Source organism: Protopterus annectens, chromosome 16.part0 (genome assembly GCF_019279795.1).
Source record: "Protopterus annectens isolate FY-2018-M chromosome 16.part0, PAN1.0, whole genome shotgun sequence".
Taxonomy (NCBI): Eukaryota; Metazoa; Chordata; order Ceratodontiformes; family Protopteridae; genus Protopterus; species Protopterus annectens.
Window position 1 is genome coordinate 795,751,374 of NC_056750.1, and position 26,237 is coordinate 795,777,610.

The window sequence follows — 26,237 nt, forward strand, 5'->3', positions numbered from 1 at the left end:
CTGTATATTCATTAGTACCCCTTGGCTGCCCGTATAAAGGTTATTTGTACAGTGTTAGTAGAACATCTGTTGGCCCCCACTTAAACAAACAAGTTATACTATGGTCCTCTGAAGTCAGAACATACAGAGTTCAGTCTGAAGCCAATCAATAATATTGTCAAGGCCAAACTATAGGTTACATATGGAAGCCATTGCACTACATAGTGTTTACCATGATATCGATTGTGTCATATTCAGCGTTTTCTGCTGCTTAATAAATACAGCTCCATTTGCACTTATTTCTTGCTATTTACTATCTTGCCGGCATAGTAAGCAAAGGATAAACCCAGCTAAGAAAATGAGAGCCACGGTTCTGTGCATCAGTCTGACTCTCCTCTACGTTACCCATGCAGGTGCCACTGATGTGCAAAAAGACTTTGACTTGAACAGGGCAAGTAAAAATCTCTGTTATTACTTTAACATTTGTTTGTAAAAGGGAAGATACTGAATTAAGAGAACTGTTAAGATTTGGTAATAGGTTGAGGCTATAGCATGTTCAATTTTTTCCAACTATCATACATGATGTTATATTTAAATAATGAACACTAGTTTGCTTCAGCTTCACTATTTCTGCTGAAAATTACCAATTCTTCAGGGCAATAAATACTAACCTAATAGTTACTTGACTAATCGGACTGTTTTTATGCACAAATGTAATTCTTAATAAGAGACTGCAATCAGTCATCTTGGTTTTTGTGTATACATATTACATAATGCCTTACACCCCAGGGAAAACTCAAAATCTTGAGCGAGTATTGTAAAGAATGCCTTGGCCAGGTGAAGGCAGGCAGTATTCACCATTTTCCCCTCATCCATAGCCCCAGTGACCCCTCTTGAAGAAGTCTACTATGTTTTAAAGTAACCATTTGGTTCTCAATATACATCAGCATTCAAGAATTCAAAGTTGACAGTCTTTGATCACTAAGTATTGAGTTGTGCTACAGAATTTTAACAATATCTTAACTGGCAGGTTGCCAAGTTCCTGTTCCTTGAGTAATATGTGCCTGATCCACAAAATGCAGAGGATTAACACATCACTATTTGAAATCACCACTGGTGCAGTTTCTGTGTCTGCACAGAAAATTATTCATTCATTTTCAGAGATTTTTACCTTTTTCATGTTTGTGTGATTGTGAACTTGGTATATCTAACTTCACTGTTGTGGGGGGATTGACCCCCCCTACAAAAAATTATTGCAATTTGAGTTTTCACCCTTGTGGCTTCAGGCATTTTTTTTTCTTTTTGCATTGCTTTTGTCTGCTTTTGGAAATTCAGAGTTTAGGATTGGAACCCCTTTTACTATATTTGAAACACTTGGGTAACAATCTACACTATAACATGTATACAATCAACTTCAGCTATCTGGTCACTGTTACTAATTTGTCCCACAGATACTCTCTAAGTGGAAACAGTACCGGAGCTCTTCAAAATTTGTTTCAGCAACTCCATTCATTGGCTAGCAGAATGCCATACAGAAACTAACTCTCCGTTCCTTGCAGAAGTTTAAAAACAAAGCTGGAAAAAATTCAGAAATGAAGGGGTGCCATTATTTGGACCGCAAAACTCATTTTTTACAGAGTAATTTGGTACAGTTGGGAGGTGTGCGTCAAGATCAAGCTTCACTTGACATTTTGAGACTTATTTTTCTGAAACACTGCCCTCCAGCATGATCTCATGTTAGGTTAGCTATGTTAGGGTACAACTAGCTATAACAGGGTACAGCTGGAAATACCAAAGTTTTTTTCAGAGAATTGCTCCTATTTTTTCATGGGCTTCAACTTTCACTGGATAAAAACAATTTTAATATATTCCCATTCAGTTGTGCAATCTAATCAATATTGCACTGGGTGTTTTACTATTTTACATGGCACTTTTTCAAGGAGTTACTGATAAGTTTACGCAATAGTAAAACAGGTTCTGTGTGTTATACTGCATGAAGCATTATGATTATTGCAGTTCATTTTTAAAAAATGGCACTAATGTTGTTTTCTTTCTGTGGGAATACTCATGTATGTATTGTTTTCAGGTATCTAAGCCAAGATTTAACGTTAGCTGTGATGAGCATTTCTCTCAATTGTCCAGAACACTGTAGAATATGCATGACTGAGCTTTTTCACACACAAGTTTAAGGCATCACCGATACATGCTTCATACATGACTCACATGTGGATATCACAGTATATCATTCCAGTCTGTGTCATCTTCCAAAAAGTTTTAGGAATAAACTACACTACATAGCTGTTCTACAGTTTCATACTATATGTTCTTCAAAAATTAAACAGAAGAACTAAAATAATGAAAAACAATTAGTTCCTTTGCCCAAGAGCTATTTGGTGTTTGTGTGTTTAACAATGTTTGACAACTGTGAAGGCCACTAGCAGTGCTTGTTCCTAATTTATAATCATAGCTAATTTTCAAACAGATCCATACTATTTACTAACTTTCTCTCCTACACTGCAAACAAAAACATTGTTCCATATACTCACTGCCACTGAAAACATTAACAAAAACAATAGTGCACCACTGCTAATCAACAGTGATAACACTGTGACCACAAAATGAAAGTAATACAGTCTACAGTTTACAAAATACATTTCATTTAGTAATCAGCAGCAACAGGAATTCATTGTATCCTAGCAGAATCCATAGTATTCCTGATTTCCCAAAAGCCTTTCACTACAGCAAGGAGGAAGCCACACAGCCTCATCAATATCAACACTGCTGACATCTGAACTTCCGGCTGAACTCAAAAAATGTCATCCTTGTAAGGATTTAGAACTCCAACATCAGAAGTTAAGCCAATAACTTAGACAGCAATGCTTTCATTAGAAAAGAGAAAAAGGAAAAGGAAAAAAAAAAAACAGTCCCCAGAATTGCTTTCATGCAGGAAACGGACAGCCTTAGTAGAATGTCTTAAGTGACATCAAAGGTCAGGGGCCATTCCACAGATAATTACAGGGAGGTGAACTATCACACAATGTAAAATAACAAAAAAGTGGAAATAACTGTAAATCATGAAATGATTATGGTGAAACCACAGAAAGAGGCATTATAACCAACATAAGAATAGCAACAAATCACTTTAAAGAAATTAATCTGGTAATTTTCTACTCCAGATGTTAAGTACAGATTATTTAAATGGAAAGGTTTGTGAGGATGCCAGAAATATCAATCACCTGTGCTTGTGAAATGTGATGGAAAAATAAATGAATTATTTTACATCTTCCAAAAATCCTATGCAACACTGATGATGAAATACACAAGAAAAAAACATTTATCTATTGAGGTTTTTTATGAAATGCAGCAGTATTCTTTTTGTACAATGTTATACCAATATTTGTAAAATCATTCTATAATACATTGTGTAAAAATACTGTACTCTGCAGAATTCTATTGCTTAAAAATTGAAAATCATTTTAGTAGCTACTCCTATCATTGTATATTTGACTGTATCAAGCAAAATGCCAAATCTGTTATTTTGTTTTGCTTGCAATCAGAACACTGACAAGGGATTTTTACATACCTTGGAAGATGAGGATAAGTTTTAGTTTGTTGCCTTGAAATACAGAAAACTACATTAATAAAAGTTTTTCGGCTTTTCCCGGTTAGGGGTCGCCACAGCAGAACTCCGGTCCGCTCATGATTGGCAGTGGATTTTTACGGTGCCGAGTTGCCAGCCCAACACCCAACCTTCAATGAAGACATGCCCATTCACGTTCACACCTACCTGCATGTCTTTGGCATTACTCGAACATAGGGAGTACATGCAGACTCCACACAGAAAGCACTCCAGCAGAGAATCGGAGAACTTCTTGTTGTGAGGCGACAATGCTAACTGCTGTACCACCTCAGCCCACAGAAAACTATATTAATAATAGTGCTAATTCAGTAAGTAGAGAAATCCAGTAAAGCACTACTTTTCCGATATGTGGTAAACCTAACAAAATTACCACAAAGAAGGTGCAGTGGAATGAATAGAAAGAGTTTAACATTCTAAATTTACTTAACCACTTTTGTCTTAAACAGACTTCTTCAGAAACAATTTATAATCAAACCACCTGTATTATATACACAATTTAACAGCAAATAAAAGTTAAACATTTGTTTACTGGAAAGTCCGACTTGGAAGGCAGCCAATTTTCAGCAGAGGCCCAGGGAGAAATGCTCCAGGCACATATCTTTGTAATATGGGAGGAAATTGGGGTACCCAAAGGAAACACACACGAATGCAGGGAGGACATGCAGACTCCACACAGAAGGCACTCTAGTCGAGAATTGAACTCGAGAACCTCTTGCTGTGAGGCAACAACGCTACTGCTGCACCACTGTGCCGTCCTAGACCAAGTATAAAAACAATTAAAAAATTGCATGATTTAAAACCTTTACATAAATTTGAAGCACAAAATGTCTCCTCGAGAAACCTTTAATAGCTATTGCATCATTTAACCCCAGGAAGTGATCAGCATTTAATATGATTTGCCAGTTTCTTTAATTTCAACCTAATTTTTTATAATTCCCCCCTCTTAAATCTAATGGGACTTGTTCTACCACTGAAAATAGAATTTTTTTTATATTTTTTACATACACTCATGTTAAAATAAAGCATTTCTTTCATCCTTGGTTTTGATTGAGTATACATGTTCCTTTATTCTTTTATCTAAGGTTCTCATAGTCATACCTACATAAAAACATGATACCCCAAACAAACTAATGTATGCTACTCCCTTAGAATTGCACACAAATCTACTGGGAACCATAATACTTTGTTCTAAATGGTGTAATATGATGCAAGGTCCTTCATAACTAAATCTATAAACTGTGCATGTACCACATTTATATGTTCCCTTGGTTTTGTTAATGAAAGGCAGGAGAATAGTTCTATTATCCGTCTGTAACAATGTTTTAAAACTGTTTTCTTTATGAAGAAATAATTAGTTACTAAATACATTAACAATTTACCATTTCCCTCTATAATATTCAAGTTATTAAACATGGCTTTTTAATAGCAAAATTATCAACAGACATATCTAAAAAACAAGCTGGTGTTTGTCATTAAAATGCAGCTCGTCTTCAGTTTTGCCAAATGTCTTAACTAAAATAGGTGCACAACGAGTCCTTGTTTTGGAACCTACTTCTTTAGCTACTGTAAGTAAGAAATCCTTATCATAACCTCTTTGTATAAATAGACTATATAAATTCAACTTCTTTGTCATATTTAGTATCCCTAGTAATCATCCTGGATGCTCTTATAAATTCTCCTCTAAGAATGTAATTTTTAATAAAATTTGGATGGTTACTCCTATAATGTAAGTAGCCATTAGAAAACAACTATATTCAGAAGATGTTACTGCAAAATACTTTACACTGCCTAACCAGCTCTATAGTAATATCCAAAACATGAACGTTCATACCTCTCTCTCCCAAAGAGAACTTTAAAAACTCAATCCAGATTAAGATGTTCAATAAATAATCTACATTGTTTACAGGTTCCATTAAATACAAAAAAAAAATCATCAAAAAATCTTTATAGTGAACTATCTTACTATAATCTCTATTTAAAGGTAAAATCTTCATTTCGCACCAGCCTAACACCAAATTTGCAAATGCAAGGGCTACAGCGGACCCCATTGCTACTCCTCTAATTTGTTTATAATTCTTTTTATTGAACAGAAAAAAAAATGTCAAACTTTCTAACAGATTTTCAGGTTCTTCAAAATCTCTTGACTCAGTACTACTCAAGAGGTGCCTTTGTCACAAAAGGGGAAAGGGTTCTACTCAAGACTGTTTCTATTCCCCAGAAAAAGAGGGCACTTGGAGAGCTATTTCAGATCTCTATTCCCCAGAAAAAGGGGGCACTTGGAGAGCTATTTCAGATCTCTGTCATCTAAACACTTTTCTAAAAGTGCCTACCTTTCAGATGTAGTCCCTTCAGATTCCGTTTCCTCTCTTGCTCCCTCTGGCCTATATGGTATCTCTGGATGTCTGAGATGCTTATCTCCATATTCTAATCCATCTTCTTTTCAGGAAGTTTTTGTGTTTCTCTATTGCTTTCTGGCATTTTCAGTTCTCTCCTTTGCCTTTCTACTAGCCCAAGGGTGTTTATCAAATGTCTTGCTCCAGTGATTGTTTTTTGCATGCTTCAAGGGATCCACATTTTTCCTTACTTAGATGACATATCGATTCAGGCATCCTCTCCAGAGACCCTTTTGCAAAATCTTCATTTTGACATTTCCTTTCTTCAGAGCCCGGGGTTCATTATAAATTTCAAAAAGTCTTCACTGACTCCTTCTCAGGATCATGTTTTTCTGGGCTGCAGGATTCATATGGTGCCAATGCTGACATCCCTGTCCCCTCCAAAGGCCTTAACTATCATTTTTCTTTCTTTCACATTCTTCTTCTTTTGGCTTCCTTTACCACCAGGAAGTCTCATTGCACCCACCATTCTGATGATCTTTCTGTCCAAACTTACATGAGAAAGTTTCAGTGGTTTCTCAAGTCAGTGTTGCTCCAACATGCATATCCTCTAGACTTTGTAGTTCCTCTTCTAACTTTTCTCAGACAGGAATGTCACTGGTGGATTCAGTCCAGGGATCTCTTTTTACCCCCCTTTCCCCTCAGGAATTGTTCACAGATGCTTCAGACATGGAATGGGGGGTGACTTTGGGCTACCTAAATGTACAGTGGGTGTGATCATCTCATCAACAGAAGAAGCGCATCAATGTCAAAGAGATGAGAGCTCTTTTGCTGGCTCTTCAGGCCTTTCATCCTCTTTTTTTCTCCAGGACCTTTCAAGGTGTTCACAAACAACTGACAGGGAGGAACATGATCTTACTTTTTTTGCTGGTTGGCTCTTCTGGTACAAGATCTTGCTGATAAGTATCAAGTGAATCTTCAGGCAGCTTATATCCCTTCCAAACAGAACATTGTGGCAGACTCCCTGAGCAGGTTCTTAACTCATGAATGGTTGGTTCACAGGGATGCATTTCTGGATATTATCCTCCAGTGGGGTACTATTAAAGTGGATCTTTTTGCCTCCCCTCTGAACTGACAACTTCCTCCATTTGGTGCCATTGTCCCAGGTGCTCTGGTGTGAAAGATGGACACCCTTTTATTTTCTTGGAACGTGATTTTTTTTTATGTATTCCCTCCCCTTCCTCGCATTCTGAAAGTACTGTTAAAAATTAAAGAGGATGCTCTCAAACTCTTGCTGGTGACTCCCTTTTGGCTGTGACAGCACTGGTTCACTCTACTTCTGCATCTATCCAGTGGTAGTCATCACAAGTTGCCTCAAAGAGTAGATCTAATCACACAAGCTAAGGGATCTCTCATCCATCCTAACCTGCCCATGCTTCAGCTGACAATGTGGGTGATAGGATTTTGATTACTCATAGACATTTTGTTTCCTGAGGACATGCTGCAAGTCCTGCATGAGGTCAGGAAACCTACTACTAGGAAATCCTACTTATCCAAATGGAAGAGGTTTTCTATTTGGTCTCTCTCTCATACCCTGGATCCATTTACTGTGGATGTTCTTTTGTTTTCTCTTATTTGTGTGAGTTGATCAATGCTGGTTTGGCCTATTCTTCTATTAAGGCCCACCTATCAGCTATCTCTGCTTGTCTGCCTTTTTCCTCCTCCTTTAGCATCTAGATTTCAGGGGAAACAATGTCTTAAAGGTGCATTTGATATTAGACCTCCCAGGAAGCCTGTTCCTCCTCCCTGGGATCTTAATTTTGTTTCGGAAAAGTTGACTCAGACTTCTTGTGAGCCTGCTGCTTCGGCTTCCATGTAACATTGTTTCTTGAAGGCTGTTCTTTTGTTAGCTCTTACTTCTGCCAGATGGGTGTCCAAGTTGCAGGCCCTTATGGTTTGTCCTCCTTTTTTGATCTTTCATGAGGACAGGGTGTCCTTGGCACACTAACCTTTCTTTTATGAATAAGGTGGTTAATAAGGTATCACAATCAGTCTACTGCTCTCTCCCATCCTGCCTGCCCTATGTGAGGTTGTGTGTGATTAGCTGACCAGGTCCCTGATACCATTCAAAACAAGGACATTGCTACCCCAACCAGCCTAAAAGACCATCCACTCACTTAATGAGCATTGTTCCCTCGGTGGAATTCCTAACCAGCAACAGTGCAGTATTAAGTACAGCGCCCCTGATACCATTCAAACAAGGACATTGCTACCCCAACCAGCCTAGAAGACCATCCACTCACTTAATGTGTTGTTCCCTCAGTGGAATTCCTAACCAGCAACAGTGCAGTATAAGTACAATGTATGTTACACTGTGTACTCAGTAATCTTATCACTCTAAAACCAATTGGTGTAGACCTTAACTTGCAACCATTGTACCCTATTGTAAAGGTATTGCCCTTGGTCAGCTATAGCACTCCCTGCGCATACTCACCCCAGTACCCCTGTTTTCTCTCTTGTTCAAAGCACACACCCTTCCCTCATAACCTTATTCACACCCAAGTTCTCTGCTAGTTCTTTCCCTATACTCTTACAGTCTTCTATTGCCTCACTCCTCACATCCATACCTGTTTGTGTCCTCCCTCTGACCTCTTTCTTACTGATAGAATCCCTCTGTCCTCTCTCCCACTCAAAAGATCACTACTCTCACCTTTCCCTACCATAATCTCCTTCCATCCACCTCTATAACCTTGCTCTCAACCTAGCAACAGTCAGTCTGCTCAGTTTGTGCACAGTTACATTCAAAGCAGGCCCCTAGACATTAACCACAGCATACTCTCCCCTATAACACACTATTCTACCGCCTTACTGACAGTTTTTTCTCTTCTAGTTTGCTAGAACTACTCGAGTGTGCTGCCATGCTCCGTTCGCTATGCTCACTTCACTCCCCTACCCTACCCCCATTCCCACCCCTAATTCAATTTAATTTATAGTTTGTAGACCACTCCCCAACACATCCATCTCACAATTACCCAATCAAACCTCACTTATCATCCCTAACAGACTCTCTAACACCACCAGTATACTTTGAATATTAATATCACTCCAACAGCCTACCTACTCCTCTAACTCAACATGTCATATACACTTCTCACACCTGCTAAAAGTATTATATTCCTCATCAACCATCTTCTCTCTCCTTCTGTCACTCCTCTCCTCCTACTACATCTACCTTAATACCACGTCTACTCCACCATGACAAACAGATTCCACAACTAGTCCTAGACAGGAAGAACATTTCCCTATAATCACCCTACAACCTTTCCTCTGCATAATCTCTCACCTCCCTTTACAATATCCTAACGTACAAGACCAGTACCCCAGCCACCCAGAAACAGACTAGGATATTTCACAAACTTAAGCTCCATCAATACCTCCTCCAAAACCTTACTTGCTGCGGGGACACTCATCTTTACCCAGGACCCAACAGTACTTCCCACAGTACCATTCAGCAACCAAATCCGCTATATCTAAGGACATCCTCATCTCTACTCCTTTTAAACATCAGTGTAAGAAGCATTCGTAACAAAACCCAGGACCTTCATGCCCTACTAGCTCTATACAAGCCAAACATTGTGGTGCTAACAGAAACATGGCTTAAACCTGAACATAATGAAATGAGTGCCCCTGTCTACAGCATCATATGTAGAGACAGAACAAATAAAAAAGGAGGTGGTGTGGCAATACTTTTCCAAAACCACCTCACTTTTGAACAACTTGAGTGTAACTCCCAAGAAGTAAAAGACAAGGAACTAATTCTAGGCCAATTAAAACTGAACTCCAACAAACGCACTATAATTGCAGGTGGTTATAGCCCACCAGGCAATAATACTATCATACTTGAAAACCTACTAAACTGGATGTCATCCTCCCTTTCTCATGAAACTATATTAGGTGACTTTAACATTGACTGGTCTGACTGTTCCAACAATAATCCCTCCACCCATAATAAACCTCCATGGGTTTAACCAAATTATTACTAACCCCACTAGAACTGACAAAATCTCCAAACGCCAATCTATCTTAGACTGGATATTGCTATTAGACCCCACTCTAGCTGAACATTCAGGCCGTCTCCCTGACAGTTTAAGTGGTCATCAAGCAACCTACTTAATAAGGAATCGATCCCACCACATTAAACAACCTATCCTCAGAGTAATATGTAACAAAAAGTCCTTCAGAGCTATAGACTTAATCAAATCACTAACATGTTGCAACTGGACTCCTTTAAAACTATTACCCCTTGATTATGCTGTGCAGTACTTCAACTCAACCTTCGTAAATGTCCTAAACTGTCATGCACCCCCCAGAACCATTAGAATCAGAACTAACTATGCCCCATGACTAACTAAAGATACTAAAACCATAATGAGAGAGAGAGACAAAGCCTGGACACAATTCCAGAAACAAAAATCCAGAATGACAAGACAAACTTATCTGGAACTATGCAACAAAGCTAAAAGACTAGTAAAACATGACAAAACTAACTACCATACAACCATGCAGGAAAAATACTCCAACCCTCCAAAATTCTGGGCCAACATAAACACTTTACTGCACCCAGGAAAATCCACCACTCCTAACCCTTTTCTACCAAATAACCATGAAAACATCCCCACCCAATTCTACAAATATTTTACTGAAACAGTCCAAGCATTAGCCAAAATCCAAAATTCTACTAATAGTCCCTTACCTACAAAGACCCCAACCCACACCAGTATAACAAACAACTCCCCCAGTTTCTCCTTGGAACCAGTCCCTACCAAAACTATTGCCAAACTTCTCAAAAAGCTGAAACCAACCACAATGGCGGCTGACAATCTACCTGCAGACTTCCTTCAAATAACTGCTGAAGCTAAAGCCTACCCAGTATCCATTCTCATAAATAGGTCAATATCAGAACATAAAGTACCTCATACCTGGAAAATATCACATATTATACCTCTGCACAAAGGTAAGTCCCTTGAAATTATTAACTATTGCCCTATTGCTATCCTATCACCTTTATCAAAAATACTAGAAAGGGTAGTTCATTGCCAACTAATGCAGTACCTTCTAAAAAATAATCTGCTATCCATATCCCAGCATGGCTTCAGACCTTGCCATAGCACTACTACAGCACTACTCTCCTTTACCAACACTGTCAATCACCATAGAAACAATGGTCTATTAGTATCCTCAATATTCCTAGACTTATCAAAAGCCTTCAATATGGTGAACCATGGTATGCTCTTAGAAAGTCTAGAACACTTAACATGAGCTCCTCCACCATATCATGTCTCAATAACTACCTAACAGACAATCAGCAGGCAGTTCTATGGCAAGAGAAACTGTCTCTTCTTTTCCCAGTAGGCATAGGTGTTCCCCAAGGGTCCATCATAGGACCTCTGTTATTCTCACTGTTTACTAACCAAATAGCCTCATCCACACCCTCTGCCTCAGTTGTGCAATATGCAGATGATACCACCATTATATGTGCCTCCCCCACCCTACATGAACTAAAAGCCATAACACAAACTTCTCCTTAGCTGAGGAATGGTTCACTAACATAAAACTTATTCTTAATCCGAAAAAACAAGCTCATTCTCTTTAGCCCTAGTAGATCTCCTCCAATAAATGATTTTACCATAACTTCTAGAGACGGCATACAAATTACTCCAACTACACACCCAGTTCGGCTTTGTAAAGGGCAGATCTTTTATGATGAGGGCAAGCAGTCCCACAGCATACCTTTGGACTTAAGGCCTTCCGCCACAATACCCCACTCAGGCATCAGAACCCATAAAGTTAAAATCGCTGGAGCAAATGTCAGACAAGCCAAGTCACAAGTGGTGCCCCACAGGGATCTGTCCTGGGACCCTTGTGTTCGGGCATTTTTTCAGATTTCAAAAGCAAAAACATGGGAGGCTGCTGAAGTTCAGTTCAAAGTTGACTGCAAACTAGGTGCCAGGCCATAACCAGCAGATACACACACACATCAACACAAAGGCCTGAAATGGATGGACAACTGGAAATAGTCACTAAAAAAAATTAAATGCCGGACCCAAGTAGACAGCGACTCTCTCTTTGACACCCACGCTGCCAAAGTGGTTAGAAAAACTCACCTTGCACCCCATTTGGTATGTACCTCACCCGGCACTTGCAACAGCTGGAGACACCAAAAAATCATCATCAGGATCAATCAAGGTCTATCAGGACCACGAGGCTAAAAGACTTAAACCCTGCACAAGTATGAATAGGACATGCTGGAGGGATAATTCATAACCCAGATTCCCATGTGGAACAGGATCCCAGTTTCAGTATTAGGCGAGGGGCCCTAGTGGATGGGAGATCGTAAAGTACCCCAGTCACATCTGTGTATTCTAGATTTATTCTGTACATTTTGTACCATTTCATGAAGTGGCAAAAAAGCCACATCACTATGCTAGGAATTTACAATGCCCCAGGGCAGATAGCCCCTACATACCACTAAACTATGAAAACTATTAGGTGTTGAAATTGACAATCTAAGATTTGACATTCATATCACCCAAACAATTAAGTCACCAAAAAGCTTGGTGGTCTCTACAGGAATAGACAGTTCATCACTAGACCTACCAAAGCCACCTTAGCAATAACCCACCTTTCATCCATTCTCCTTTATGCCTCCCCCATCTTAACTAATTTTCACCACAGTGAACTAAACAAACTGGAATCCTGCTGCAACAAGACTGCCAGATTTGCTACTGATTCCCCTCATAGATCCCATCACTGTCTTGCCCTTAAACTAAATTGACTCGAATTACCTCAACTACTCCTACTTAACCAACTCTCAATAGCACATAAACTCTACTAACACTGTGATAAGACCCCAATACTTCAAAACGTAATTCACCCCTACACCACCACCAGAACCCTTAGATCAAGTCATCAGAACCACAAATGTCGTCAAACACAAAAATGATGCAGGTAAATCTCTCTCTGCCTGCTCTATTGCTAGAACCTGGAACTCACTCCCAAGCCACTTTGCCTCTACCACCTCTACTTCCCAATTTAAAAAAACTTCTCAAAACCCACTACATAAAGTACAGTTGTGTACACTTACCATAAATGAAGCTGTTCGAGTGTATTCACTGTTGCAATCATTACATTGGGGTAATCTGCTGGCAGGTTGCCCTCTGTCAGCCTGATTAACAGTGTCTTGGGTCCTGCGTCAGTTGCTGTCCCTTCTTCCATGACGTCAGGGGTATAAAACATGCAGCTGATGCCATTACAAGTGTTTTTCTTGCCCCAGATCTCAGGTGCCCCCCAAATGGGGAGCTAAATATATATATATATATATATATATATATATATATATATATATATGGGTCTACCTGAGATGGTCGACAAGCCATTTGATCGACTTTCATTTGGTCGACAATTCATTTGGTCGACAGGCAGATTTGCCCCCCTCCCCAATGTTGTGCGACCCTGGAGTTGATCTATATAGTTGGGGGGGGGGGTGTGGGCCACATAAAACTGCTAGTTGACCAAATGAAAGTTGATCATATGGCCTGTCGACCATGTGATAGGGATCCATATATATATATATATATATATATATATATATATATATATATGTGTGTGTGTGTGTGTGTGTGTGTGTGTGTGTGTAGAATGAAAAACACAAAGCATATACCTCCAAACAAAAGCAAATACACCAAAAAGGCTTTTAAACATAGTAACAGAAATGAGAGGTACAGTTAGAGAAAAGACAGGGGGCTGCAGGGAGGGTAACCAGGACTATAACAGTGAATACACTCGAACATCTACATTTATGGCAAGTGTACACAACTGTACTATATTCTTTGTGTTTCACTGTTGCAGTCATTACATTTGGGTAGAATCACAGAGCTATGGTTGGGAGGATGGATTTATACAGCATTAGGAGCAGCTATAAGGCCCTGCAGGACAGCAGTAGCAAAGCCTGCTTTGGATTTAGTGAAGAGAGGTAAATGGTAATGTTTGGTTAACATATGAACTGAGCTCCAGGTAGCAGCTTCTAGAATGCCTCTGGTAGGAACCCCTCTGAGAAAGGCTGCAGAAGCAGACGCAGCCCTGGTGGAACGAGATCGGATCCCCTTGGGGACAGGTTTACCATGGTGCATGTAGTAGAAATGAATACAATGGCTTATCCGTTTTGAAATAGTCTGCTTTGAAATAGCCTTTCCCTCTGGCCCTGCAGCAAATGCCACCAGTAATTGTTCAGATTTTCTTTGATATTTTGTCCTGTTTAAGTGGAATCTTAGTTGTCTGTGTACATACAATGAATGCAGAATCCACTCACCCTTGTTCTGTGGATTTGGGAAGAAAGTTGGCAAATGAATGGTCTGATTAAGGGCCACACTAGATACCACTTTAGGCATAAAGGATGGATTGGTCCTGAGAGCCACCCTGCCCGGGTAAAAAATTATAAAAGGGTCCACTGCCATAAGAGCCTGTAGTTCTGAAATCCTTCTAGCTGAAGTGACTGCTAAAAGAAAAGCTGTTTTCCAAGAGAGAAATTTTAGGTCTGCACTAGCAGCTGGCTCTAGAGGAGGTAGAGTGAGTTTTTCCAGAACAAAATTGAGGTCCCATGCAGGAGTTGCTGCTCTCCTGGGAGGTCTTAAATTTTTGGCCCCTCTGAGGTACTGCTTTAGCAGAGGATGAGAAAAGAGGGGAGGGGCTCTGTGTTGCAATGAAGTGAAATGGCAGAGGCATGGATTTTTTTGGAAGAAAAAGATAGGCCCTTGTGAAGCTTCTCAGTTAAGTATTGCAGAATCTGAGGAATATTGGGCATTGCTGTGCTTATTCCTTGTGCTTGGTTCCAGGCACAGAATATTTTCCATTTGTCAGCATAAGATTTTCTAGGACTAGGCCTTCTAGCCTCCAAAATTACATCCATCACAGGTTTGCTGAGAGATGTAACTGGTGAAATTAGTTGATTAGCCATACTGCAAGATTCAGAGTTTGGAGCAGAGTGTGCAGAATTTGATAGTTCTGCTGAGACAGTAGGTAGAATGTCTGAGGCAGGTACAACGGAGGAAGGTGCGACATACTGCATTGGAGCAGGTACCAGTGTTGGCGAGGCCAGTCCGGAGCAATCAGAATAATTTTTGTTTTTTCCTGTCTGACTTTTAGTAGGACCTTGGAAAGCAGAGGTAGACTGATTTTTCCAGTTCAAGGACAGAGCATCCACTTTCCAAGCTTTTTTGTGATGAATTCTTGTGCAGAATTTGTCCAATTGATAGATCTTTTTGCCTCACCCCAAAACTATGTCTGGGCTCCCCCATTTGTGTGTCAACATGCTGAAGATTTGTGGATCCAGTTTTCATTTGTGTGGGTCCATAAGATTTCTGCTCAATTCATCTGCCAGAGTATTTTGCTTTCCTGGCAGGAATTGAGCTTGTAGATGTATTTGATAAGTCAAGGCCGTGTTCCACAATGCCATGACTAGTCTGCAAAGGGGGTAGGAATGGGTACCCACCCGCTTTTTTATGTACCACATGACTGTGGTGTTGTCTGTCTTTATCAGTAGTTGTCCTGGATGAAGATAATCCTTGAAGGCTGTCAGAGCATTCTGTACAGCTAGCATCTCTTTCTGGTTGATATGTAGGTGCATTTGATTTGGGCTCCACTGGCCTTAAATGCATCTCCCTGCCAGATGCGCCCCCCCCAAGCATAATCTGATGCCTCTATAGTCACGGTTTGGGCAGCAGGGGGTGGAATGAAGGACAGTTCCTTGTTTTGGTGGCAGGCCTCTGCCCACCATAGGAACTCTAGCTGCAGGCAAGGAATGATAGGAATCATTGTTTCCAGGCTGTGACAATGTTGACTCCATAACCTTTTTAGGTACCACTGAAGTTTCCTCATATGCAGTCTTGCATATGGAATTATTAGAATGAAGGAGGCCATGATGCCCAATGCCTGCAGAATTTGTCTTGCAGATAGCAGGGTTTTTGTGGCCATCTGTTTGAAGTAAGTCATCAATTGTATTTGTTTTTCTGGTGTGAGCTAAGTCATCTGGGCAGTTGTATTCAAGCTTGCACCAGGAATGTAATTATTTGAGAGGGTACCAGTTGTGATTTCTTTTCATTTATGGTGTACCCTAGACAAATTAGAAGTCTTTTTACAAACGCCAGATGTTTTAGAAGAGTGTCCTTGTTTTCTGCCTGAATTAGACAATCATCCAGGTATGGATAAATTTGAGTATTTCTTTGCCTGCAAAATGCAATTACTAGTGTCAGGTACTTTGTGAAGATCCTGGGTGCATTAGATAAGCCAAAGGGCAGTGCAGAGAACTGGTAATGCAAATAGCCTGCTTTGAAGTGGAGGTATCTTCTGCAAGATTCCCTGATTGGAATATGCAGGTAAGCCTCTTTTAAGTATAGGGTTACCAACAAGCCATCCTTGCCTAGCATAGGTAGTAACTGTTGTAGAATCAGCATCTTGAATTTTGGAATGTCCAGAAATGTATTTAGAATGGATAAGTCCAGAATTGGATGCCATGATTTGTCTTTTCTGGGTACCAGGAAAAGTCTTGAATAAAAACCTTGTCCCTTTTCCTTTCTGGTACTGGTTGAATAGCCCCCATATTCGTGAGGGACATAACTTATTTCTTAGCCTCTGCCCACTGATTAGGAGGCAGATCTGGCCATCTGTTTCGGATTGGCAATGTGTGGAAATGAAATCTGTATCCCTAAGATACTATATTTAAAACCCACTTATCCTGGGTAATCAGTTGCCAGTTTCATGCATGAAGTGCCAGTTTTCCCTCTAAAGGGGCGGCCAAAAGATAAGTGTTTGGTGATTGCAGTGGAAAGGCATTGAGACCGTTTACTGTAGGAAGGTGCCCTGTTACTTCCAGATTTAGAGGTGGAGGCACCCCATTGCTTTGTTCTATAAGTTCCATGTGACTGAAACCTGGAGCCTTTAGAATGTCTGGGTTTGACCTGAGCAGCTCTGGTGGGTACTGGAAAGGACCAGTTCTTAGTAGGCCAGTGCCTACTGAACCTGGGTGGCTGCACTTGTAGAAAATCTTTTACAGTTTGCATAGATTTAGCTTTATCTTCCATCTTTTTTCAAAATTTCTTCTGCCTTATTACCAAATGGATGCTCCTTTACAGTCTAACAATTTTGCTTTAACATGGTCAGGCAGATTTTGCTCCTTGAGCCAAGCATGCCTTCACAGATAGTACAGTTTTGTACCTACCATAAATGTAGATGTTCAAGTGCTAATACAGCTGCAGTAATCACAGATGGGTTCTCTGCCGTCAGGCGGTCCCCTCGGTCGGCCGAATTCCAAAGTCTAGGTCCGGCGTCGGTTGTTGCTTTCTTTCCTGACGTCAGCACGACAGGGGTATATAAGACACAGCCGACACCATATTCTTCAGTCTTTCTTGCCCCAGATGTCAGGTGCCCCCAGAAGGAAGGCAATACATAAATTATATATATAAATAGTCAAGCAATGCAATATAATCAAAAATCAGTAGTTGCAAGCAAATACACCATAGAAGGATAACCCAATCAGGTTGTATGAGGAGGTGTTAGCCACTAGGCCTTTACCAAGAGGGGAAGGAGGGAGGGAAACCTGTACTGTAGCTGTATTAGCACTCGAACATCTACATTTATGGTAGGTACAAAACTGTACTATGTTCATCGTGCATACAGCTGCAGTAATCACAGATGGGTAGAATCCCAAAGCTACGCACAGGGTGGTAGGCACTAGGTGGAACTGGGATGAGCCAGAATGCCCTGAAACACAGCAGTGACAAAGCCTGCTCTAGTTTTGGAATATAAAGGCAGGTGGTAGTGTTTTGTGAAGGTATGCACAGAACTCCAAGTGGCTGCCTCCAAAATGTCTTTGGTAGGAACTCCTCTGAGGAAGGCTGTAGAGGTAGCTGTGGCCCTGGTGGAGTGGGATCTGATGCCTGTAGGGACAGATTTTCCATGATAGGAGTAACAAAATCGTATGCAGTGACCTATCCATTTGGAAATTGTCTGTTTGGTAACTGGCTTCCCTTGAGCTCCTACAGCATGGGACACAAAGTTGTTCTGATTTCCTGAAAGGCTTTGTTTTGTCCAAATAATAGCGTAGCTGTCTATGGATGTCTAAGGAGTGTAGCAGTTTTCCCTTTGTTTTGAGGATTGGGGTAAAAGGTAGGTAAGTGTATGGCTTGATTTAAAGCTACCCTGGATACCACTTTAGGCATAAATGACGGATTGACTGAAACCCTGTCCTGATGGAAGATGAGAAAGGGCTGCACAGCCATGAGGGCTTGTAGTTCAAAAACCCCGAGAGCTGAGGTAATGGCCAGAAGGAAGGCTGTTTTCCAGGACAAATATTGCAAATCTGTTGAGGCAGCTGGTTCAAAGGGAGGCAATGTTAATTTTTCTAGAATGTAATTAAGATCCCAGGCTGGTATTGGTTGTTTCCTTGGTGGTCTTATGTTCTTAGCCCCTCTGAGGAACTGTCTTAAGAGTGGTGAAGAGAATAAGGGTGGATCCGTGTTGAATTCTGCAGAAATGGCTGAGGCATGGATTTTTATGGAGGAAAAAGAAAGTCCACTGTTCAGCAGCTCAGCTAGATAATGTAATACCCGAGGCAAATTCAGTTTTCTAGGGTCCTGGCCTTTTTCTCCAAGAGCAAAACCGTTTCCATTTTGCGGAGTAAGCCTTTCTAGTAGATGGCCTTCTGGCCTCCAAAATGACATCCTGCACCTCTTTGGGGAGTAGGGTCTGTTATGGTGTTAAGGAATTTTCCATGCAGCGAGATTGAGTGTTTTCAGCTGACTGTGAAGAGTTTTGTAGCTGTGCCGAGTCAGCAGAAGAGGCATTAGAGGTCGAGACCAGGGAGGAGTATGTGTTAGGCTCCTCAGGAGAGGGTACCAGTGTTGTCTTGGCCAGTCTGGAGCAATCAGCATCATCTTCAGTCTGTCTGCTCTTGCTTTCAAGAGTACCTTGGGCAGAAGAGGTAGAGGTGGGAAGGCGTAAACTGTCCATGCTGTCCAACTGAATGAAAGGGCGTCCACTCTCCAGGCCTTTGGATGAAAGGTCCTTGAACAGAACTTTTCCAATTAATAATTCCTGTGGGAGGTGAAGAGATCTATGTCTGGCCTCCCCCACGCTTGGATTATCTTTGTAAACACTTGAGGATGCAACTTCCATTCGTGTGGATCTGTCATATTTCTGCTTAGATTGTCTGCCAGCATGTTTTCCAAACCTGGCAAGTACTGTGCCCGAAGTTCGATTGCTGCCCAGAGCCAAGGTTCCAAAGTGTCATGGCTAGTCTGCACAGGGGTACAAATGTGTTCCTCCTTGTTTGTTTATGTACCACATTACTGTGGTGTTGTCTGTTCTTATCAATAATTGTCCTGGATGCAGGAGGTCCTTGAAAGCTGTAATTGCATTTATCACTGCTAGCATTTCTTTCTGATTGATGTGAAGGTGCTTTTCCTTTTGGGACCATTTGCCCTGAATGCAACTGTCTGTCATGTGCGCCCCCCAGGCGTAATCTGAGGCATCTGTTGTGATGACTTGATTTGCTTGAGGCTTGCAGAATGGGAGACCTGTGTTTGTTTGACATGCTTGGGCCCACCATAGAAATTCCTTTTGCAAACATGGAATTATTATTATTGTTTCCAAACTGTGGCTGTGTTGAGACCATAGTTTTTTAGGTACCATTGAAGTTTCCTCATATGCAACTTTGCACATGGGATTAAAAGAATGCAAGATGCCATGAAGCACAGAGCCTGCAGGATTTTCCTTGCAGTAAGCCTGGTACAATTTGCTAGTATTTTGAAGTACTGAGTTAGTTGCCCTTGTTTTTCTGGCGTAAGATAGGCCATCTCTGGTGTTTGTGTCCAAGTTGGCACCCAGGAAAGTTATTTTCTGAGATGGTGTTAGCCTGGATTTCTCTTTGTTGACTGTGTATCCCAGGGAATTCAGTAACTGTGTTACATAAGCCAGATGCTCCAGAAGTATGTGCTTGCTGTCCGCTTGGATCAGGCAGTCATCCAAATAAGGGTAAATTTGTATCCCTTGAAGTCTGCAGTAGGCAATTACTGATGCCAGGTATTTCATGAATACTCTGGGTGCAGTAGATAAGCCAAAGGGCAATGCAGAGAATTGATAGTGAATTGAACCTGCAAGAAATCTGAGGTATCTTCTGCAGCTTTGTCTGATTGGGACATGCAGGCATGTCTCCTTGAGGTCCAATGTTACCAGCCAAAACTCCTTACCCAGCATGGGAAGAAGCTGCTGTAATGTGAGCATCTTGAATTTTTAGTGCAGTAAGAATGTGTTTAGGATGGATAAGTCCAAAATGGGTCTCCAGTCGGTTCCTTTCCTTGGTACCAGAAATAGCCTGGAATAAAAACCTTGACCTTGTTCGTGAGTTGGTACCTCTTGAATAGCTTTCATGTCTATGAGCTTTGAAATTTGTAGTTGTGCCTCTGCCCTTTGATTGTGTGGCAGGTTTGGCATGCCTCTCATTTTGGAAGAGTGTGAAAATGAAATCTGTAGCCTCTGTTTATAACGTCCAGGATCCATTTGTCTGTTGTGACAATATGCCAATTTCTTGTAAATAATGCCAGCTTTCCTCCCAAGGGTGCTGCCAGCTGAGACTTGCTTGGCATGGAAAGGGGAAGTCATTGGATTTGTTTCCTGTATTGTTGTGCACTGTCTTCGCCACCTCTTGGTGCTGGAGTTTGCCATTGCCTGCCTCTATATGATCCTTGTGATTGTCCTCTGCCCCTTGACTGCCCTGGCCTGTATCTACCTCTTTGGGGCTTGTCGTGGCGCTGGAAAGGACCAGTTTTTAGAAGGCCAATTTCTGCTAAAGCGTGGTGGTTGAACCTGTAGAAAGCTTTGACAGTTTGCATAGATTTGGCTTTTTCTTCCATTTTCCGTAGTATCTCCTCAGCATTAGTACCAAATAGCACATCCTTTTGTAAAGGAGCATCTAGTAGTTTAGCTTTCACATGATCAGGCAAGATTTGTTCCCTAAGCCAGGCATGTCTACGAATGACTGATCCTGTAACAGCAGCTCTACTTGAGGCCTCTAGGGCATCATAGCCACATTGCAAGGTGTGTTTACCCACTTGTTCTGCACTATGCATCATATCCTGCAACTCCTTCAAATCTGGTTGTTCAGGTTGAGACATTTTATTTCTTAATTGTGATAACAGAAACTGCTGATATTTAAGCATATGAAACTGACAATTTAAGGCCCTCATGGCTAGGGTGGCAGAGGTATATACCTTTTTTCCCCACCTTTCTAAGGATCTTGACTCTCTTTCGGAAGGTAGTGGATTCTTAGTAGTAGAGGCCTTCATTCCCTTGGGGCCTTGAGAAATGGTTTCAGGGTCAGCATTATGGCTTTTGTAAAGAAAATGGTGTGAGTTAGGAACTCTGTAGTACCTATCAGGCTTGACTGGGGCAGGAGGTAGGGAATCCGGATTAAGGCAAGCCTCCGCATAAACATCATCAAGTATATCCAAGACAGGAGGTATCTCCAGAGGTCTGTGTTGAGGTAACAGAAGAAATTCCCCAAGTCTTTTCTTGGAATCAGAAAAGTCTTGGCCTTCCCAATGGAAGTGTTCCCTCAAGGTGTGCAAGGTTTCCCCAAAAGAAAAATCCTCTGGAGGAGATACAGAAGGAATGGACTGCTCTGCATCAGAGTCTTCAAAAGGAGAGTAAGAGTGTTCCTCTACATCAGAATGTTCTGAAAAAATGGAGCCCTGATCAGAAGAGGGAGGAATCTTCCACTCTGGTCTCTTTGTCTGGAGGGGTTGGGAACCCCTGATAAGAGTAATTAAATCCTCAGCCATTTTAAGCATCTGCTTTTTAGGCATGGGGCCTGGAGATGGGCCCTGTGCAACAGGCCTCTTGGGATGCCTGGCTGATTTGGACTTAGAAAAGGCCTTAATGGAAAAGGAAGATGAGGGTCTAAAGACACCATGGGTGGAAGTGGACCTATCCACATTAGGAGGCTCAATGCTCACAGTGGCTTCGGTGGTTGTAGTCTGGGTATGGGCCAAGGTACCTGCGGTCTCAATTACAGAAGACACCGCCAAAGAAGTGTCGTCGGTAGTCAGGGACTGCATAGGCATCTCGCTGAGAACCGGACCACATGTAGCCGGTTTTGGCGTGGTGTCGGTGGAGACCGCGGACCTCGCATGTCGGTCCTTGTCCTTGCGTTTTTTGGACAAAACGGTAGTCGGAGTCTCAGACGACATTTTATAATCAAAGGCTTTACCAAAAAGGTGTTGGGCTTAACTCCGCCCGGCTAATAGTGCATTTATTGAAAGTAGCGCAAAAGCGACAGCCCGAGACATCGTGGTCTGGGCCTAAACAAGGAATGCAGAGGGAATGGAAATCCTTATGCGGTATTTGCTTCCCACAAGAAATACAATTGTTAACTTTTTCTGACATCGGTCTGAGGCAAGAAAAGTTTCCCCAACGGGGTACTTAGCTTTAAAGAAGACTTCGGTTTTCAATTTTAAGTAATTCAGGAGCTGGCCGACCGGCACTTGCGAACTGCTTCTGCTTCGGGCACCGTGTGGCAAAAAAGACTGAAGAATATGGCGTTGGCTGTGTCTTATATACCCCTGTCACGCTGACGTCAGGAAAGAAAGCGACAACAACCAACGCCGGACCTAGACTTTGGAATTCGGCCGACCGAGGGACCGCCTGACGGCAGAGAACCCATCTGTGATTACTGCAGCTGTATGCACGATGAACATCCAGTTACAGCTGCCCTGCAAGAGGCCTCCAAGGAATCAAAACCACATTGCAAAGTATGTTTTTCAACTTGTTCAGCTGAATGCAATAAATCCTGCAACTCTATTTTCCACACAGTCAGAAATCAACATAATTTTCTGTTAAGTAAGCCCATGACATGCTGTTGATATTTAAACATATGAAATTGACAGTTTAAAGCCAAGGTTGCAGACATGTAAACCTTCTTACCCCATCCATCCAGCTCCCTGGAATCTCTCTCAGAAGGGGTACGATTTTTAGCAGTAGAAGCCTTAATGCCCTTGCGACCCTGAAATGGTTTCAGGGTCAGCAGTAGGGTTTTTGAAGAGGAATTTGTGGGAGTCAGGAACCCTGTAATATCTGTCTGGCTTACTAGGAGCTGGAGGCAGGGAGTCCGGAGTCATACTGGATTCTGAGAAAACATCAACAATATCTAGAAAGTACAGTTGTGTACCTACCATAAATGTAGATGTTAGAGCGTATTCACTGTTGCAGTCATTACAATTGGGTTATCCTGCTGGCAGGCTACCCGCAGTCGGCCTGAGTTCCAAAGTCTAGGTCCGGCATCAGTTGTTGTCACCTCTTCCCTGACATCAGTGCACTAGGGGTATAAAAGATGCAGCAGACACCATTTTCTTCAGTTTTTCTTGCCCCAGATGTCAGATGCCCCTAAAATGGTAGGCTAAAGTATGCCAATAAGCATGCAGGCACAAAAAACAACTTTTCCTTCATCTACAAGCAAATACACCACATAGGTTGTAGAGTAGAAAAGTACAGATAGGTCCCAGCAAAGAAAAAATGGGGGATGGTGGGAGGGTAACCTGGACTGCAACAGTGAATACACTTGAACATCTACATTTATGGTAGGTACCCAACTGTACTATGTTCATTGTGTTTCACTGTTGCAGTCATTACAATTGGGTTGAATCCCAAAGCTAAGGTTGGGAGGCTGGAGCTAAATAGGATTAGGAGAGGCTATACTGCAGTGGCAAAGCCTGCCCTGGATTTAGAGTAGAGAGGTAAGTGATAGTGCTTTGTAAAAGTATGCACTGAACTCCAAGTTGCAGCCTCTAAGATGTCTTTGGTTGGTACTCCTCTGAGGAAGGCTGCTGAAGTGGCTGCTGCTCTGGTTGAATGTGGCCTAATGCCCTTAGGGACTGATTTGCCATGCTGTGAATAGCAGAAATGAATGCAATGGCCTATCCACTTTGAAATAGTCTGTTTTGAGATAGGCTTTCCTTGTGATGCTGCAGCATATGACACTAGAAGTTGATCAGTCTTTCTGAAAGCTTTAGTTCTGTCCAAGTAGAAGCGTAGCTGTCTGTGAATGTCCAAAGAATGCAGAATTCTCTCACCCTTATTCTGTGGGTTTGGATAAAAAGTAGGTAAATGAATTGTTTGGTTAAGAGCCACACTGGACACTACCTTAGGCATAAATGTAGGGTTTGTCCTCAGCGAAACCCTGTCAGGATGGAAAATGATAAAAGGTTCCACAGCCATGAGTGCCTGTAACTCTGAGACTCTTCTAGCAGAGGTTATTGCTAGGAGCAGAGCTGTTTTCCAGGATAAGAATTTTATATAAGCTGCAGAGGCTGGCTCAAACGGTGGCAGTGTGAGTTTTTCCAAGACATAGTTGAGGTACCATGCAGGTATTAGTGCTCTCCTTGGAGGTCTTAAGTTTTTGGCCCCTCTGAGGTACTGCTTTAGTAACGAATGAGAAAAAATAGGTGGTTCTGTGTTGTAATGAACTGAAATGGCAGAGGCATGAATTTTAATTGATGAAAAGGAAAGGCCTTTATATCCAGCATCTCAGTTAAGTATTGCAAAATCTGAGGAATATTTGGAACAATCGTGTCAATACCTTGTGCTTGGTTCCAAGCACAGAATCTCTTCCATTTGTCTGCATAAGATTTTCTGGTGCTAGGCCTCCTGGCCTCCAAAATAACATTCATCACTGCTTTAGAGAGAGGTGTGTCTTGAGAGGCTATTTTATCTGCCATGCCACCAGGTTTAAGGTTTTGAGTTGGCTGTGCAGTATCTGACTGTCTTGTTGAGTCAATAAGTGAGGAATTTGAGGTAATGCCCAGGCTGTGCAGTGAGACAAGCTCTTTAGGATTGGGTACCGCTGCTGACAGGGCCAGTCTGGGGCAATCAGTATCATTTTTGGTTTATCTTGTCTGACCTTGGGGAGGAGAGGCAGAGGAGGAAAGGCATATACTGTTAGATTTTTCAAGCTGAAAGATAGAGCATCCACTTTCCATGCTTGCTTGTGATAAGTCCTTGTGCAGAATCTTTGTAGTTGGTAGTTGTGAGGGGAGGCAAATAGGTTTATGTCCGGGCATCCCCAGGTCCTTATTATCATGCTGAAGACTTGTGGATCCAATTTCCACTCGTGGGGATCCATTAGGTTTCTGCTTAGTTCGTCTGCCAGAGTATTTTTCCTTCCTGGCAGGAATTGTGCTTGCAGATGTATTTGGTAAGTCAATGCTGTGTGCCACAAGTTCATGGCTAGCCTGCAGAGGGGGTAGGAATGTGTGCCTCCCTGCTTATGTACCACATGACTGTAGTACTGTCCGTCTTTATTAGTAGTTGTCCTGGATGAAGTTGATCCTTGAAGCCTGTTAGGGCATTCTGAACAGCTAGCATCTCTTTCTGATTGATATGTAGATGCATTTGACTTGCGGACCATGTGCCCTGAATACATCTTCCTGCTATATGGGCCCCCCCAGACGTAATCTGATGCATCTGCTGTCAATGTCTACCTGGCTGTGGGTAAAGTGAATGGCTGTCCCATGTTGTGGTGACAGGCTTTTGCCCATCGAAACTCCTGTTGCAGGCAGGGAATGACGGTAATTATTCTTTCCAGGTTGTGGCAATGTTGAGTCCAAACACTTTTTAGATACCATTGAAGTTTCCTCATATGCAGTCTTACATATGAAATTAGCAGAATGCAGGATGCCATGAAACCCAAGGCCTGCAGAATTTTTCTTCCAGATAACTGGGTCTTTGTTGCCAACATTTTGAAATAAGTAGTCAGTTGTCTGTGTTTGTCTGGCAGGAGGTAAGCCATCTGGGCAGTTGTATTTAAGCTTGCACCCAGGAATATTATCTCTTGAGAGGGTACGAGTTTTGATTTCTTCTCGTTTACTGTGTACCCTAGACTTGTCAGTAATCTTTTTACAAACGCCAGATGCTGTAGAAGAATGTCCTTGTTCTCCGCTTGAATAAGGCAGTCATCTAAGTAAGGATATATTTGTATTCCTTTTTGTCTGCAAAACGCAATTACTGGTGCCAGGTACTTTGTGAAGACCCTGGGTGCAGTATATAAGCCAAAGGGCAGTGCAGAGAATTGGTAGTGCTTTGAGCCAGCTTTGAATCTGAGGTATTTTCTGCATGTTTGACTGATTGGGACATGCAGATATGCCTCTTTTAGATCTAAAGTCACAAACCAAGCCTTCTTGACC

At 41.7% G+C, this 26,237-nt stretch overlaps 1 protein-coding gene across 1 annotated transcript in view; it reads left to right on the plus strand.

Annotated features, from left to right (window-relative positions):
- The first annotated feature begins 275 nt into the window (after positions 1-275).
- LOC122790839 (lipocalin-like) overlaps positions 276-26,237 on the plus strand; it is a 117,431-nt gene continuing 91,469 nt past the window's right edge. The window contains exon 1 of the mRNA XM_044058478.1: positions 276-430. Within this exon, the coding sequence (XP_043914413.1) occupies positions 338-430 (93 nt within the window). The 5' untranslated portion in view covers positions 276-337. The remainder of the gene's footprint in view (positions 431-26,237) is intronic.